The sequence below is a fragment of the Cuculus canorus genome, chromosome 2 (assembly GCF_017976375.1).
Source record: "Cuculus canorus isolate bCucCan1 chromosome 2, bCucCan1.pri, whole genome shotgun sequence".
NCBI lineage: Eukaryota > Metazoa > Chordata > Aves > Cuculiformes > Cuculidae > Cuculus > Cuculus canorus.
In genome coordinates this window covers 100678345-100694529 of record NC_071402.1, presented here as the reverse complement: position 1 = coordinate 100694529, position 16185 = coordinate 100678345, and the positions used below count along the sequence as shown (strand labels likewise).

The 16185-nt window shown below is 37.2% G+C and overlaps 1 protein-coding gene across 1 annotated transcript in view; it reads left to right on the top strand.

Moving 5' to 3' along the window:
- Positions 1 to 16185, top strand: part of SLC12A7 (solute carrier family 12 member 7) — a 65860-nt gene that overhangs the window by 29386 nt on the left and 20289 nt on the right. The window contains 8 exon segments of the mRNA XM_054057849.1: positions 2933 to 3100; positions 4505 to 4603; positions 5289 to 5346; positions 9148 to 9322; positions 12410 to 12528; positions 13228 to 13326; positions 14403 to 14522; positions 15891 to 15995. Coding sequence (XP_053913824.1) covers positions 2933 to 3100; positions 4505 to 4603; positions 5289 to 5346; positions 9148 to 9322; positions 12410 to 12528; positions 13228 to 13326; positions 14403 to 14522; positions 15891 to 15995 — 943 coding nt within the window.

Here is a 16185-nt window from a genome sequence, read left to right as displayed (position 1 = left end):
TAAAGAAAAAAAAAAGCACGGAAGTGTTTATCGTAGCTAATTTTTTTTCATCTTTATCTCTTTTGTATGACATAAACACTTATTTCAATAAGCTTTTCATAAATACATTCTCAAACTGTCCTGAGGGAGAACTTATTTCCAGCTTACAGGTGATGCATTGAGGAATCAAGTCCTGTAGCTTGTCTAAGGTGCTATAGCAAGTTAGTGATGGGTTTGGGGAAAAGCAGTCCTTCTAATTTACAGTCTAGAATTTGTACAGGTGTTCTATATAGTGTTTAGATTCTCTTCTGTTTACATTCCTGCACATCTGTAGCAGCTTGAGATTCCAGTTGCATTATTAATTTTGAGCATGTAAGGTATTGTAGTTTATTCAGACAATGAATGTTTCTGGGGATGAAATAGGTGGACTGATACCTCTCCCCTGCTTCCTCTTAAAATAGGATTTCATTTATATAATATGCAACTCTACATGGGGATACTAAGTAATCACTACTGCCACAGTAATTAGTTTTAAAATGTCAAATACAAGGTGAACAAGTACATAAAAAGATACTAAATGAAGCATAGGCTTCTTTGAACCTAAATTAGTATGTTTAAAAATATTGCTCCATTTCTTTAATGAAAAATGAAGTTCTTTTTTATTTAAATATTTCTTACAAGAAAAACAACGCAGGGCTTGTTCTATGTATTTCCTAACTTGCCATATGCGTATTTATAGTTTTTCCTGAATATTTTTACATTTCCTTCCCCAGCTCGGAAGACAGCTGTATCTTCTAATTTTTTACAACAATGTAAGCAAACTGTTGTTTTGGTTTTGGAAGTTTCAGACAGAACTAATTTCTTCTTTTGGAAGAACGTGCCCTGGTTCTGTTCACTGATTAACATTTCTTTGAACTAGCAGTACTGTAGAGAATCACGTTTCACTATTTTGTGAAATGTGTCACCTGTACTGCTTGTTGAGTGTAAGCACACATTCTGGTACCTAGTCTAAGCTTAAACTTGACTGGCAAAGACTTCTCAAGGGGCATTTTCTTCCAGTGGTGGTGTATGTTCTGCTTTTGTAAAGATTGTGACTGCAGACTCTGCACATGTAAGTTTCTTGAGCTGCAGCCCCATGCCTAGATGTCTCAGAAGTGTGTGCTAAGTTCTCACACCATTTACTAGGCACTTGTGTAGAGTAAGCATACATTTCTTACACACCTTCCATGAATAATGTCCTAACAATAATAAGTCATTCTAACAAATAGGTGACCAAACATGCCCATTAGTGGGGTCCTAAGAGTAATAAAATAGAGATAGCTTTCATCAACGTCCTGCTTTGTGGTAGCATGTTGTTGAGTTAGATACATAGTACCAGATCTTGTTTATATGTGCCTAAATGTTGCTAGTGGAGCCGCAGCAGTCCAGAGTTCACCCTAAAAGGGAAACATACCTCCCATATTATTATTTGTATTTTAGGAAAGTCTCTAAGCTAATTTTACCCACTCATGTTGGCATGTTCACTTCCAAAAATTAGAGCGTACGCATTGGAGTGCTTAGGTCTTGTTACTTCTGTATCATACTGAATGAAGGACACGGCTGTAGAGTTCTCATTAAGTAATTAGTACTTTTGATTGGAAATGACTGACTGATTTTTAATTTCTTTTTATGCTCTATAGAGAGTGGATGCTAATTTGCGAGATCTTGCCTTATTTTATGTGACTCACCAAATCTCTGCTGAAATTCCTAAATTTATAATTTTGCGTCCTGAACATCTTAATTTGTGGCTTTGGTCTTATCTCTAGATCAGTTTGTTATTCCTCTTCACTTGAATGAACTGACACGTATAGCATTCTGTAGCAAAGCTTACTTTCCTTTTAATCTTTATTCAGTTATCTCATGTTTCTTATGCATGCCTCCGTGTATGCTTACCAACTGTAAGATTTCTGTTACAAAGCATTTATAAAGATAAATGGCTATCTTTAGCCATTTATGGAGATTCGATCTCCTATTACAGTCAAGGTAACGTTTTGATGTGGTGAAGGTTCAGAGTACTGTATTCGGTTCCCTTGGGTTTTAATATATGGCTGAAAATAGACCATTGGAGTTTTTTATTTCTGTGTTTTTTGGCTCTTTGATTAGGTGGGAGAGTATCTACTTTATTTCCTCAGACATGATATGACCGTTTGCCTCATTTTAAAATTGGAATCAGTATTAAATACGCTCACCATTTTGTCAAGGGGCATAACCAGTGCTTCCACAAATGTAAGCTCTCAAAAGCTACTAGTTCTTTGACCTGTCAGTCATCATCAAACAAGCATCCTAACATTGTTCGGAATTTGGAGCTACATTTTGCTGGTTTTTTCCTTGCTTTGGAGGGGTTTTTTTGCGTATCAGCTTCTCTTTGGGAGTCTGGTTATTATGCATTTTGTCATTTTTGTGGAATACTTTCACCATGAACAGCTGAGTCTTGAACTGTTGTCCAGGGCAGTTCTGTACAGCAGATCTCAAATTACTGATAAGTAGCATGGTCTTTTTTGACCTGCTTTCTCAAAATGGAAGAAAATCTGAGTATATGCTAAGATTGCCTGAATCTGGAGATAATAGTTTACTTATTTTCTCACAGTACATCCTGATAATACAGCCGTGTGTCTGTGCAGTGTAGTGGACCAAACTACAAATATTTGAATTCTATAACTAAATCTTTATTTAATGGAAGAGAAAATCTTGTATGATGCAGCCCATACACTACTGCAGTCTACTGGCATACAGTGAGAATGTACACCAGTTACAATTGGTATTGATTTTATTGCTGCTGCATTTCTGGCTTTATAAGGAAATGTTGGGAAACATCATGATGTATGTGTAAGAAAAAACATCCAGTTCATGTGATTATTGAATTTTCTCTACTTAACAGAGAGATGACGCTAGTTCTTATTTTTCCCCCTTGTAGATAATCTGTGGAGTACCTATTCAGAAAAAGGATCCATAGTTGAGAAAAAAGATCAGCCATCAGTTGCTGGATCAGAAGACACAAAAATGAGTGGATTCCCTTATGTTTTTACAGACATAATGACCTACTTCACCATGCTTGTAGGGATTTATTTCCCATCTGTGACAGGTAGACACAACTATTTTTCTTGCAGCTGAAAGTTATTTTCTGTGCGTGAATGTTTATTGATGACACATGGTATTGCTAGTCTGTATGTCCAAGTTTTATGTACGTAAAACTTTTTGGTGCTGGAGAAACAGAGCTGGTAGTTGGTCATTTTAGGGGATTATAAAACTTAGAACTTAAACCGAGTCTCTGTTTATTTTCTATGTCTGGAAATAAAGCAAAAGCTCCATGTGTTACAAAATGCTTATCCAAAATAAGATATATACCTGTATAATATTTTAGTCTTCAAATGCATGAGAGAACAGCTGATTATTAACATGATTGTTTCAGCTATTCAAACTGTGAACTGCCTTTCATCTGTTTAGATGTCCAATATATTTTTCCAACTATAACGAGTATGGGATTTTTTTTGTCGAACTTAAAGGTTAGATTAGTTGTGTATCATTTTCTCAGGTCACACTTGGCTGAGATAACCAGAGACCTTTTTCTTCAAAAGTCCCAGCTTAAGCAATTGTAATGTCAAGTAACAAAGCTGAAGTCTGATGCAAAGTTGCAGCAGAGTTTGCTGGTACAATATCAGGTGGAGGTGTCTCTTCATATCCTTGTCCCCCACTGTTCCAATTTCTCATATGTTATCGTATCTGAGCCTGTGGATAGGGTTTCATTATTCAAGTTTGACAATGCTTTTGCACTGGAAGTGTTGACATTAGTTTCTATGGTTTTGCCTCCAACAGTGGACAGGGCAATTTTAGGAAAGATAGCTGAATTAGTTATTGCATGATTTTTACCTCCTGTAACAGTGTATGCAAGAAAATACTTTCTATTTGCTTATTAGAGCCACAGGAATGTGTGCATATGATTTCCTAACCATGTTTCTTATTGCCTGCACTTTTTTTTTTTTTTAGTTTTTGTTTTTCTTGTTCGGTTTATTGATTTATTTCCATCTCTTATTATTTACTGTATATTTCATAGAAAGTTTGATCACACTGTCTAAAATCCTCATCAGTTGATAACTTCCATCCCGAACATTTTGCTATTTCAGAGCATTTCCATGTTTTAAAATCAATTCTAAAGTTATTTTTGAAAAACATTTTCACTTTTCTATCTGTCTCCTCAGCTTTCTCGAATTTGTTCAGTGTGTGTGTGTGTATGTGTGGATGTGTCTCATATACGTGTATGTATATATATGTGTGGTGTGTATATATATGTGGTAACTCGATTTCTGATAACAAATGAAGGTATAAAATTGAGGATTTGTGCAGGATTATACATGTTTTGTTGCCTACTTCATTAGTAATGATGTGTTACCATCAGGCCTTTAAGTTTGATGTTTCCTATTCTGTTAGTTATTTACATGGGGGTAGTATCAGTTGTTTTTATGACACGTAAATTTGATCTCTTTTTAAGGTATTATGGCAGGTTCAAACAGATCTGGCGATCTTAAGGATGCTCAGAAATCTATTCCTACTGGAACAATACGGCTATTCAACTACGTCTTTTATTCTTGTATCCTTTATGCTGTTACTTTTTTTTCTCCTAGGGAGCATTCTGTAGGTGTAGCAGTATAGTTTTTTATTATTGAAAAGTCATTCAAAAGTTGGGAGTTGCCAGAGTATAAAATGAATGAAATATAAATGGAAATGTTTTATATTTTGTTTAAAATACAAAAATTATTATTAAATATATGCAACTTTTATTCTATAGAGAAAAAATGTATCTCTTCTATATTCTTAGTGCTTCAAATTCCAAGATATAATTCATGTTTTTAGTTACGTGATGTAAAGGGTTTTAGCACCATGCTTCAGCTGATAGATTGCTTTTTTGTTATACTGAACATAACCAGTCAAAGTTTTAAAGCAAACTACTACCAACAGAAATTCTTAGTCCTTCAATATCTAGAAGACACAATTCTTATTTGTGTGAAAATATCTCTGTTCTTGTGGATGATGTACTGGCTACTACCAATAATTTGCAAATAACTGCATCAAATGCAGTTGTAGAGAACATAAACTAAAAAGTTATAGCGAGGATGAATTAAAAGAAAACCCACAAGACAGCAAGGGCAATCAAAATAACACAGCCGACCTCCTTCGTTACCATGAACATGTAATTTAATCCCTAGGTGAAAAAATGTGTATTTACTTTCTGTGTATGTTTTTATAGTGTAATCTTCCTTCAGTCTCAGTAACAGATCTCTCGTGTATAGTGTTATTTGGTGCCTGTATAGAAGGTGTGATTTTAAGAGATAAGTAAGTCGTATTCAATTTTACAGGTAGTGTGTGTGATCACAAATTATCCTAGTGGGACTTAATGACTCTTCTGGGAAATACTTATGTGGAATATTTTTCTTTTACTTAGGTTAAAACTGAGGGAAAGTCTATCTGTTAACAGAAATGGCTGCAAAAGCTGGTCAGGTTATTGGATTGTATTCCTTCAAGAAACAGAATCAGAATCCAAATAACTATCTGAATCATAGAATCACCAGTTGGAAAGGACCCACTGGATCATCGAGTCCAACCATTCCTAACACTCCCTTAAACCATGTCCCTAAGCACTTCATCAACCTGTTCCCTTGAACACCTCCAGGGAAGGTGACTCGACCACCTCCCTGGGCAGGCCTGTTCCAGTGCCCGATGACTCTTTCTGTGAAGAATTTTTTCTGATGTCCAGTCTGAACCTTCCCCTGGCGGAGCTTCAGGCCATTCCCCCTTGTCCTGTCCCTCAGTCACTTGAGAGAAGAGGCCAGCTCCCTCCTCTCCACAAACCTCCTTTCAGGTAGTTGTGGAGAGTAATAAGGTCTCCCCTCAGCCTCCTCTTCTCCAGGCTAAACAACCCCAGCTCTCTCAGCCGCTCCTTGTAAGACTTGTTCTCCAGCCCCCTCACCAGCTTCGTTGCTCTTCTCTGGATGCGCCCCAGACCCTCAACATCCTTCTTGTGGTGAGGGGTCCAGAACTGAACACAGTACTCAAGGTGTGGTCTCACCAGTGCCAAGTACAGAGGGAGAATAACCTCCCTGGACCTGCTGGTCACACTGTTTCTGATACAAGCCAAGATGCCATCAGCCTTCTTGGCTGCCTGGGCACACTGCTGGCTCATGTTCAGTCGGCTGTCAACCCTTACCCCCAGGTCCTTCTCCTCCGTGCAGGACCCGGCATTTGGCCTTGTTGAACCTCATGCCATTGGCCTCATCCCAGCAGTCCAGCCTGTTAAGATCGCTTTGCAGAGCCTCCCTACCTTCCAGCAGATCCACACTTCCACCCAGCTTAGTGTCCTCTGCAAACTTGGTGAGGATGCACTCAATGCCTTCATCCAGGTCATTGATAAAGACATTGAACAGGGCTGAACCCAGTACCGAGCCCTGAGGAACCCCACTTGTGACTGGCCTCCAGCTGGAGTTTACTCCGTTTACCACCACTCTCTGGGCCCGGCCATCCAACCACTTTTCAACCCAGGAGAGTGTGCGCCCATCCAGGCCAGAGGCAGCCAGTTTCTGAAGCAGAATGCTGTGAGAAACTGTGTCAAAGGCTTTACTGAAGTCCAAGAAGACTACATCCACAGCCTTACATCCATCCAGTAGTGGAGTCACTTTGTCATAGAAGGCGATCAGGCTTGCTTGGCAATACCGGCCTTTCATGAATCCATATTGACTGGGCCTGATCACCCGGTTCTCTTGCATGTGCTTCATGATAGCACTCAAGATTACCTGTTCCGTGACTTTCCCAGGCACTGAGGTCAGACTGACAGGCTTGTAGTTCCCTGGATCCTCCCTGCAACCCTTCTTGTAGATGGGAAACCCTTCTTGTAGATGGGAAACTGTAGTAAATGTAGCAAATGGAAATGTCCGTAGTAAAATGTTCTTGAGAAAGTAAATCATAGTTACTAGGACCTGATGGGTCGGGGTAAGGGGACAGGTATTACTTCACGAAAAGTAGTATGCTTCTGAGGAACAAAGGCAGAAAAATTGACAATTATACGACAAGGAGAGATCATGAGAGAGGCTGCAATGCACCAGTACGTCTATAATTTCCACTAGATATATGACTATTTTAGGTTTCAAAATATCAATTGTAAATCAGACATGTCATCAACTGACATGTCACTTCAATTTTTATCCACGTAATTGCCTGGGGATATTTGAGACACAATATGAATCATCAAGAGAATAAATTTAATAAGCATGAACAGAATCTCCAGATTTTTATATATTGCTGCCTTGGGAGAGGTTTTCTTGACTAAGATGAATCTGTTGGCAGGCTTCATGTTTGTTTCTGTAGTAGCATCTGGTTCTCTTTTTTACTAAGGCCCAAGTTAGCTTTTGGTGACGAAGCAGTGGCACTGGGTATTGTTTGGAAGCTGATGGCGATCATACTGGGATAACTTATTATAAAACACAGTCTCTTAGTCTAGAAGGAAAACCGTATGTTAAAAGCTGGATTGTGTTTAAAGGCTACTACAAGAAGCAGCAGGGAATCACTTTTACTTTAAAATGATACTGCTGCATCAGTGAAAATTTGATTTTTTTTTCTTTGAAGTAAATATACAAACCAAATCAAGCTGATGCTTAAGAAATAATAAATGAATTCTGAATTATAATTTATAAATTAATTTGGAGTCAATATCTACAGACTTTGAAAGTAGAAGAAAGTAAAAGAATATTATCAGCTGTGAATGCAGGTGATACATCACGAGGGCAGGATGCATTGTAACAGGAGCATTGAATCTGTATTCTTTCATTTACTTTGCTGCCCAGTTCCTTGTTTGGCTGAAATCCAATGTAACAGTAAAACGTATGGGGTTTGGTCCAGTTTAAAGACTGTTTGGGCTTGGTTTCTTTTTTTTCTTCATTGTGGATTGTCATATCTGACATGGGGGGAAAAGTAGGCTGTACATCTTTCAGTGTTTTGTCCTAGCCTCTAGTTGGTTCCTACACCACATTTAATTAAAAACACAGATGTTAGCAGAATTTGAGTGAGGTATGAATATGCAGCAGTATAAATATTGTCATAGAAACATAATGTTTTTTCTCATATATTTTTAAAGGATATGTTTTCGATTTTCCATCTGCTGAAAATAGTATGCAGCTGTGCATCCAAGCTTATTATATTAACCTGTTTACTGTGTTTCTTGGACTGTGTTTAAAACTAGATTTGAAAGGAAATAAAGCATCTAATTTTTTTAGTCTGTAGCTGTTTCTTTTCTCTGGTGCTTACTTTGAAAAACCTGAGAACATTTTAAAAATAATTACGCTATCACAGTGTAGACGGTCTTAAAATTTATTTTGGCTGCTTACTAACAAACAAAAGATGATGGCCAGAGTTTTGCTTGCTTTAAAAAAAAATACCAGTTTGGGAAGGAGTATAAGGAACCTGTTCATTAGTTTACCCAAGATGTCTATGAATGAACATAAAATTAATTATCTCGGAAAAAAAAGCAAAAAGCAGCAGCAGTGAATAAGACACTCAAGTCTGTGATGAAAGCACCTCTTCCTGACTTCCACCTGCTTGTTTGCCATTGTCATTTAAAAATTACATCAGATAGCATGACGTTTGGAAGGCATGTAGATAACTGCAGATGATTTTCTCTAGTAGCTTCTCTATTTACTTACACATATTTAAGTGTTACGCTATTAAATGGAAAGGCCAATACTTTGTTGTGCGAATTTCCTGCTTATCCCCCAGGGTATACCTGTATTACTTGTAGAACAGACTTTTGCGATCTAGTTCCTAGCAGTCACAGGGATCTAAAGGATGCATACGTAAATACTTTTGCTATTGCCGCTAATTAAGTTTTCTGAGGTACCTGATAATGGGTGCCTATCTGCTTAGAGGCAGAACTTATGATGAATCAATTATATTTTCTTTGAAACAGCAGAATCAAAAAAACAGAATTGGATTGGGAAATCCTATAGTGCATGCTGTGACATGTTGTTTATTGTTGAAAAGTGCTGTTGTCCAAAAATATTAAAATATGAGCGTTGCAGCTAGAGTAAAAGTTACTTTAATGCTTGCTGATTTTTCTTTTTTTTTTTTTTTCATCTCCTGTTCCCTAAGGTTTGGAGAAGCAGTTAATGGAAATCTAGTGGTTGGTACTCTGGCCTGGCCTTCTCCGTGGGTTATTGTGATTGGTTCGTTCTTTTCAACATGTGGTGCTGGTCTCCAGAGTCTCACGGGTGCACCCCGTCTGTTGCAGGCCATTGCAAGAGATGGCATTGTACCGTTTCTTCAAGTGAGATCTTTTTTTACTTTACAGTACTTCAAATATGGCTTATTTTGACACAAAAAAGAAAAGTCATAATTTCTGCTGTTCTTTAGAGTGGGAAGAAAAGATTTGGAGCTTAATTCTAATTGTGTGCAATAATAGATGGAGCTATTGTAGTACGAAGGTTGAATTTGGAATATTTCTGTGCAATGCAATTTAGTTATTTTTTGTTCTTACACATTAGTCGCTCAAAAACTGAGCATATACCTTCTATAAATGGAAATTAATGAACTAAGAACCAAGTAACAACTGAACTTTTTGACTCCTGGCTGTTTACAACTTGTATTTGTGAACAGAGTTGATGTAGTCTCACTGTGGAGCTGTGTGATACTTCTCACATCACAGAAATACCATTCAACTTTTTATTCATCTTTATAAGCTAAATGAAAACAAAAAAGACATAACAATAGAATTCTATCCAATGACTCCAAACAATATTGTTCTGGCATCCCTGTACATGCTTTTAAAATAAAAATATCAGGTTTTTTTTTTTCTCTTGAAGGGAGTGAGGGAGAGAGTTCACAAACAGAAGAAGAAAAAAAACTTGCTGGAAGATATTTAACACAATTGCTGGCCTACATCTGTAAAAACTAGACAACTAGACTTGAGTTAAAAACCAAGTAAATAAATCCCAAAATACAATGTCTAGAGAGCAAAGCTGTAATTCCTAGAGTGAAGTATGGAGTTTGAAAACTTACCTCAGATTGTCAAGAATAGCCAACAGTTGCACAGCACAGTGATAACCTATACTTGAAACTGTTCTTCATAACAACAGAAGTATGTTTGAGTTAGGTGACGATTGTCAAATTTAGCACAGAAATATATTTTAGATAGCACAGATACTGAAGGTAGCTGGGCTGAATTTTAGAGCTGGTCTACAGACTGGTCTGTACTGGAAGAGTCATCCTGAGGATGTTTTTGTGTCTCTCTCTGAGAGGTTTATATCATTATTTTGATAACTGAAGTTATGTGGACAGACTTACGTTTGAGCATTCTCTGTTTACCCACATTGACCTCTGGAGTCTTGATTGCATGTGTGCTTTGAGTAACTGGATGTTATGCTAAGGATGGGCTATTACTCTTGGTGAATAATTTAGACTCTGTTCAGAGATATCTATAACCTGTCTTCAGTGAGTATGAGCTGCTGCATGTGAGGAATAGCAGCAGCTTGGTTTGATTCCTGATCTTGACAAATGCCTGCAATGGTCAACACATTGATGTGCGACTCGTAGAGAAAAGTCCTCAGCTAGGCTATGACTAGGACTATTATGAATGATGGGTTAGCTGAATAATTTGAGTGGGGTTTGTGGGGAAGTATCTGAGGAGGAGGGAGGTTTGCTGAATATGTGGAAAGGGGAAAATAAAAGAGGTAAAAGGACTTCTACGGAGAGGGGAATGGATTAAAGGAAGTGGTTGGAAGAGCTGAGAAGCAAAGCAAAATGGAAGAAGTAACACCAGTGGCTTTGAGGAGGTGGGTTGTGTGTTGGGAGGGGGTGTTCATGGTTGTCATTTTTTGTTTGGTTTGGTGTTTTTTTTAAAGGCAGATCATGCTGCTGTTCCCAACTTTTTTCATAGTCTTTAATGGCAGAATGGTTCCATTCCACTGCTGCTGCTTCTCTGGTCTGTGTGCTAGTGCCTGCTCTCAGTAGGGCTGTATCATTGATCTTTTTGCTTAGGTCCTTCTCTTCTCCAGGGAAGAATGGTACAGCCGTACCACTGTTGGGAGCAGGAGCCAAAAAGCAGATTAATTAACCCAGAATAAAATAAGTTAAAAAGACAGTAGCTGCTGCTTCTGCAGTCCCTCTGCTGCCTGAATACTCTGCCAGCAGCACTTGAGGAGGATGTGCAAGAACATCAAATGTGCTGCTGCTTTTTTTTTTTTTTTACAGCTGAGAGCAGTGGTGTGTTCCTTGTCATGCAAGGTCTGTATCTGTAACAGAAGCAAATAAAGGAAGTATGCTGGGCAGAATCATGATGGAGTTTGACTTGTGAGTGGGAAGGGGTTGTAATGCAATAAGTTATAAATGCTGAGTTGTATTGAGAGACAGAAATGAAAAATTTCACTTTTGCGTGAACTAAAGATTTGGTACTTGATGAGAGGGTGACAGTATGATTCTGTCTTGTCAGGGTTAGATTTGAAAGGAATGAAGACTCAAAAGGGAAAAAATTACATGATTTGAGAAGTGAGAGGAAGGGAATCTTGGAGAAGAGACTTGAAAAGTGCTTGCGGTTTTGGAGTGACATAGCTGCAAGAAAATGCAAGGAGATGAATGCAAGGGCAAGACATATTTAAGAAAATAAAAGAAAATAAAAGAAAATAAAAGATGTGAAACAAGCAGAAAAAATGGCATTGTAATGTAAAGGAATGAGGACTGTGTGACAGGAAGCTAGGGGAAGAAGAAAACAGTATGGTGGATGAGGTGAAGAACATAGACATGGAAGAGGAGAGTGTGGGTTTAGTCTTGATATTTGTATGGAGGAATATGGAAGAGAATAAATATGCTGAAACTTCAGGTGAGGCATTTAGACATATATCACCAGAATAGCTGGCTAGAATTCTCCCCAAGAAAATTGCTCTGTGCAGGATCATAGACTTAACTAAGTCCTCTTAGATCAGTATTTACATTCATAAATAATAAATATATTCATAAATAATAAATCTACAAATATATAATACTGAGTTGATGCCTATTTTGTAAGTTACAAGCAAATACTGCCCTAAACTATATTAGCTTTATACAGACTAAGTATAAATCTGCTGAATGTGGGCTTAAAGTTACTCTAAGATTATTTCAATAGCAACTGCAGTAGGACTTTAATGTTATGTAGTCATTGCTTATTTTACTAAACATACTTCATATTGGAAATGTGTGTTTTTGCAGTTCTTTTTTTTTGCTTTTTGTAGTATAAATGGCTTCAAGACTGCTTCATTTTCCTTAGTAACTAATGACTAGTGTTGATGCCAGTTAGAGTTAGTTCACAATCTGTGCCATATTTTGTAACTGTATAATGAACAGCTTTCTCTAATCTTACTGTTTACTTGAACTGAACTAGGTATTTGGTCACGGAAAAGCAAATGGAGAACCAACTTGGGCTCTGCTCCTCACTGCTGGTATCTGTGAAACAGGAATTTTGATAGCCTCACTGGATAGTGTAGCACCAATTCTTTCAATGTAAGTATGAATTTGGTGTTTTGTGTTTAAGTAGTAGTTTATATTTTAAATTAAGTGGGTAATGATTCTGAAATAATACATGCTAGACTTTGTCTTCTAGCAAGTTATATTCCTATTTGATTCTGGAGATAATATGAAACAACAGAGTGTTTTGGCTGGAACTAATTTCTAGGCATAAAAAGCTTTTTCATTAACAGAGTTCTTGGATGCTAGTGAAAATAAATTCGAATTTTAAAAACCTGGATTTTAAAATAAAAATTCCTGCTACTTTAGCTTAAGTGCATATAATAGAGACAGACAAAACAGTTTAATGTTTTAGGGTATTTCCCTTTGGGCAGTTGCGGTCAGCTGTGCCCCCTTCCACAGGGCTATTAGCTGGCAAAGCAGCAAGAAAAATAGCAACATATGAGCTGCTATGAAGAAGAATTGACTCTATCCCAGCCAAAACCAGTACACCATGATTGTCAGTTGTTCACTACGTTTTCTCTAAGAATCTTTGTTTGAGTCTCTATATTATGCCAATACCATGTTTGGAGGCCTAATATTCTACAAGTATTAATTTTACCTATGTCTTGTGTTCTGTTGGCTACTGTAAAACACAGTGTACAGGTTCCTACCCTTCTTTGGATTGTGTCAGCCTTGTAATGCAAATCTGTGTAGTTAATTTTTCTGTTGGAAAATGTTCTTTGTTCTCAACAGGTTTTTTCTTATGTGCTATATGTTTGTAAATCTGGCTTGTGCAGTTCAAACACTTTTACGGACTCCGAACTGGAGACCTCGTTTCAAGTATTACCATTGGTAGGTAGATGTAAGAGTTGCTTATTATTTTTCCTTTTAAAGAACCGAGTGAAAATTAAACGTTGAAAGGGTTTGCAACATGGTCAGCAGCAGAGTTTTGTAACCATTTCTTTTTTATATTCTTCCCAGAGAGATCGGGTGAGCCAACTGACTCACTATGTGACCACGTAATCATTTCTAGCTAAAGTAGGTGTTGGAATGCCAGAAATGGGATAGGACTTTATTTTTTGAGTGCAAGTGGAGTCTCAGATTGGCTAAGTCAAGCATGAGAGAACAGCTGTTGTTCTTTTAGACAAATGCATTTAGATTTGTGTCCTCAGAACATGTAGAAAGCAACTAAAAGTACCAAACGAGTTGGGTCTGCAGGCACTGTCAATACAGTGAGGCTAGCTCTGATTTGGAAGTGGAGAAAAAGAAATCTGGGGTGTTGTACATGACTAAAACTATTCATGAAACTGCCCAGTTCTCAGCTGACATACATATATCTTGAATAATAGTGTGGGTAAACCAGGCATATAATCTTTAATCTGGAAATGCTTCTGTAGCTTTTTCAACTCACAGTCATTCCATGTAGCCTTTGAAAGATTGTTTTCTGTTTTCCCATCTACTGTCCTTTATTCTTGCCTAAGAGACAGGCCACAGCAGCAATGGAGACTATAACTGAGTCAAATCTAATTTGAAGTGATCAGCTGGTTTTGGTGGCAGTAACATAGAGTTCTTTAGTATTGTTTGATAATCTTTTTAATTTAAATTTAAATCAATAGTAAGTAAGTGTTAGTCATGTGTTTTGAAACTGACCTTCCTTACAGGTACTGACAGAATTTCAGAACTGTCAAATATAGTAAATCTATTGTTATATCTGCTTCAATTGTATTATTTATGTCACAAAGAGACTCAGAGTGTAATAATTATTTTTTCTTACAAACTAAAATTAGGACAATTTATTTTTATTTATATATTAGTTATGAAATGCCTTTTGAAAAAGATCTTTCTGGAAGTTAACTTAAATAAGGAATTGACTTTGTAGAACATTTGCATGCCTATTTAAAAAAATGGAAAAAAATGGTTTCTTTTAGGACCCTATCATTCCTGGGATGAGTTTTATGTCTTGCCTTGATGTTCATTTGCTCTTGGTACTATGCTTTGATTGCCATGCTAATCGCAGGATGTATATACAAATACATAGATATAGAGGGGTAAGACCATATATCTTATTTATTCTATATTTAATGTTTTAACATTCAGCAAAAAGCACTTTTGTATATAATAGATACAACAGAAGTAATAGTTAAAGGGTATTCCTTGAAACAAGATGAGATCCCATCCATAAGGATTGTCAGTTTTTAGGACCTAATTTCTCTGGAAGTTCTGTTCCAATCCTCTCAATAGCCAGGACTAATCAAAATAAGAACCAATAAGGGAAATTTTCATTTGAGCCAAGATTATGGTGTCAAGTTTTAGAACGTTAGGTACATCACCTTTTAATATCAAGCAGCAACTATTACAAAACTGTTACCTTATTATTAACAGTTATCTTTGGGCTAAAGCCCTAGAACTCTCCTCTCTTGTGTAGACTTCAGCACTTTAGAGAATGAATCATACTAAATCGGGAGCCAGACCCAGCCATTTTTTGCACATCCATAGCTTCTTTTCTCCTTGTGTTTGGACACGCAGGATCTGATTTGCCAGTGGGGAGAAACTTGCCCTGAAATGTTCTAAAAAACTTCTGTCTGGAGAAAATATCATTTTTTATTTTAATTTTTGAATAACTAAGTAAAAGAAACTTGCATTATTGTGCTGTCTGTCAGGGTACATTTAATTGCTACATTGTTCTTTAATAGCTTTTGAATTCAGTTTGGCTTATATCAATCAAGATTTTGAAAAAGGGCTAGAAGTAACAAAGCTCAATGAGAATTCACAAATGGAAGTAAGAGGGAGCAAAGGCAAGGAAGATAGATTGCTTGCCATGGTAGAATCCCAACAAAGGAAAATAATGCATTAGCCTACCAGTTCTTTCTTATTTGGTTGGCCACCTGCCACGAGGCGTAGCTTTGTACCGGAAGAAAGAAGTGGATAGTGCGGGGAGGTTGAAAGTACGTCAGGAGGGCTGATAAAGCTGGCAGAGAAGCTGAGAAGGAAAGGAAGTAGAGAAGGCTGTGGTGGTGTTGGAGGGGAAGATCCAATCTGTACTCATCTATACGAAGTCAAGTTTCACTTATGCATATTGCTACTTTAAAATAATTTTAAGTAGCACTCACTTATCCATTCTAGTGCTTAGAACCTGCTTAAGTAGCCCTTGTGATTACAAAAAAGTATGTGAAGTATGAGTAAAATAGGTGATAATAAATATTAATAAATACTTAATAAATAGCTCTCTTGAAGGGACCTGAGACTGCTTCATCTTGGTTAGTCTTCATGCTTGGTTAAAACTTCAAGATGAGTTTTTAATGCATACATGTTAATAAGTGTTTACTTTTATGCCCGTTGTCACTCACATGAGAGAATGTACTTAATTTGTCTAAATAACGGGTCCTTGTTAATTGAACCTCTTCTGCGCTTTGAAGAGCGGAAAAAGAATGGGGTGATGGAATCCGTGGACTGTCTCTGAATGCAGCTCGCTATGCTTTGCTTCGTGTTGAAGATGGTCCTCCTCACACCAAGAATTGGAGGCAAGTCCTACACCTTCCATAGTCACGCAGTTCTTGAAATATGTAGAACTCTCAGGGAATATGGCTGGTTAAAGCTAATGGCGGAAGTGAAATTTACCATTAAATAAAGTTTTAACTTGGGCATGGCAATAATGTCATTGGCAATAGTATTATTTTACTGAAATAGAATGCGACTTATATAATCAACTTT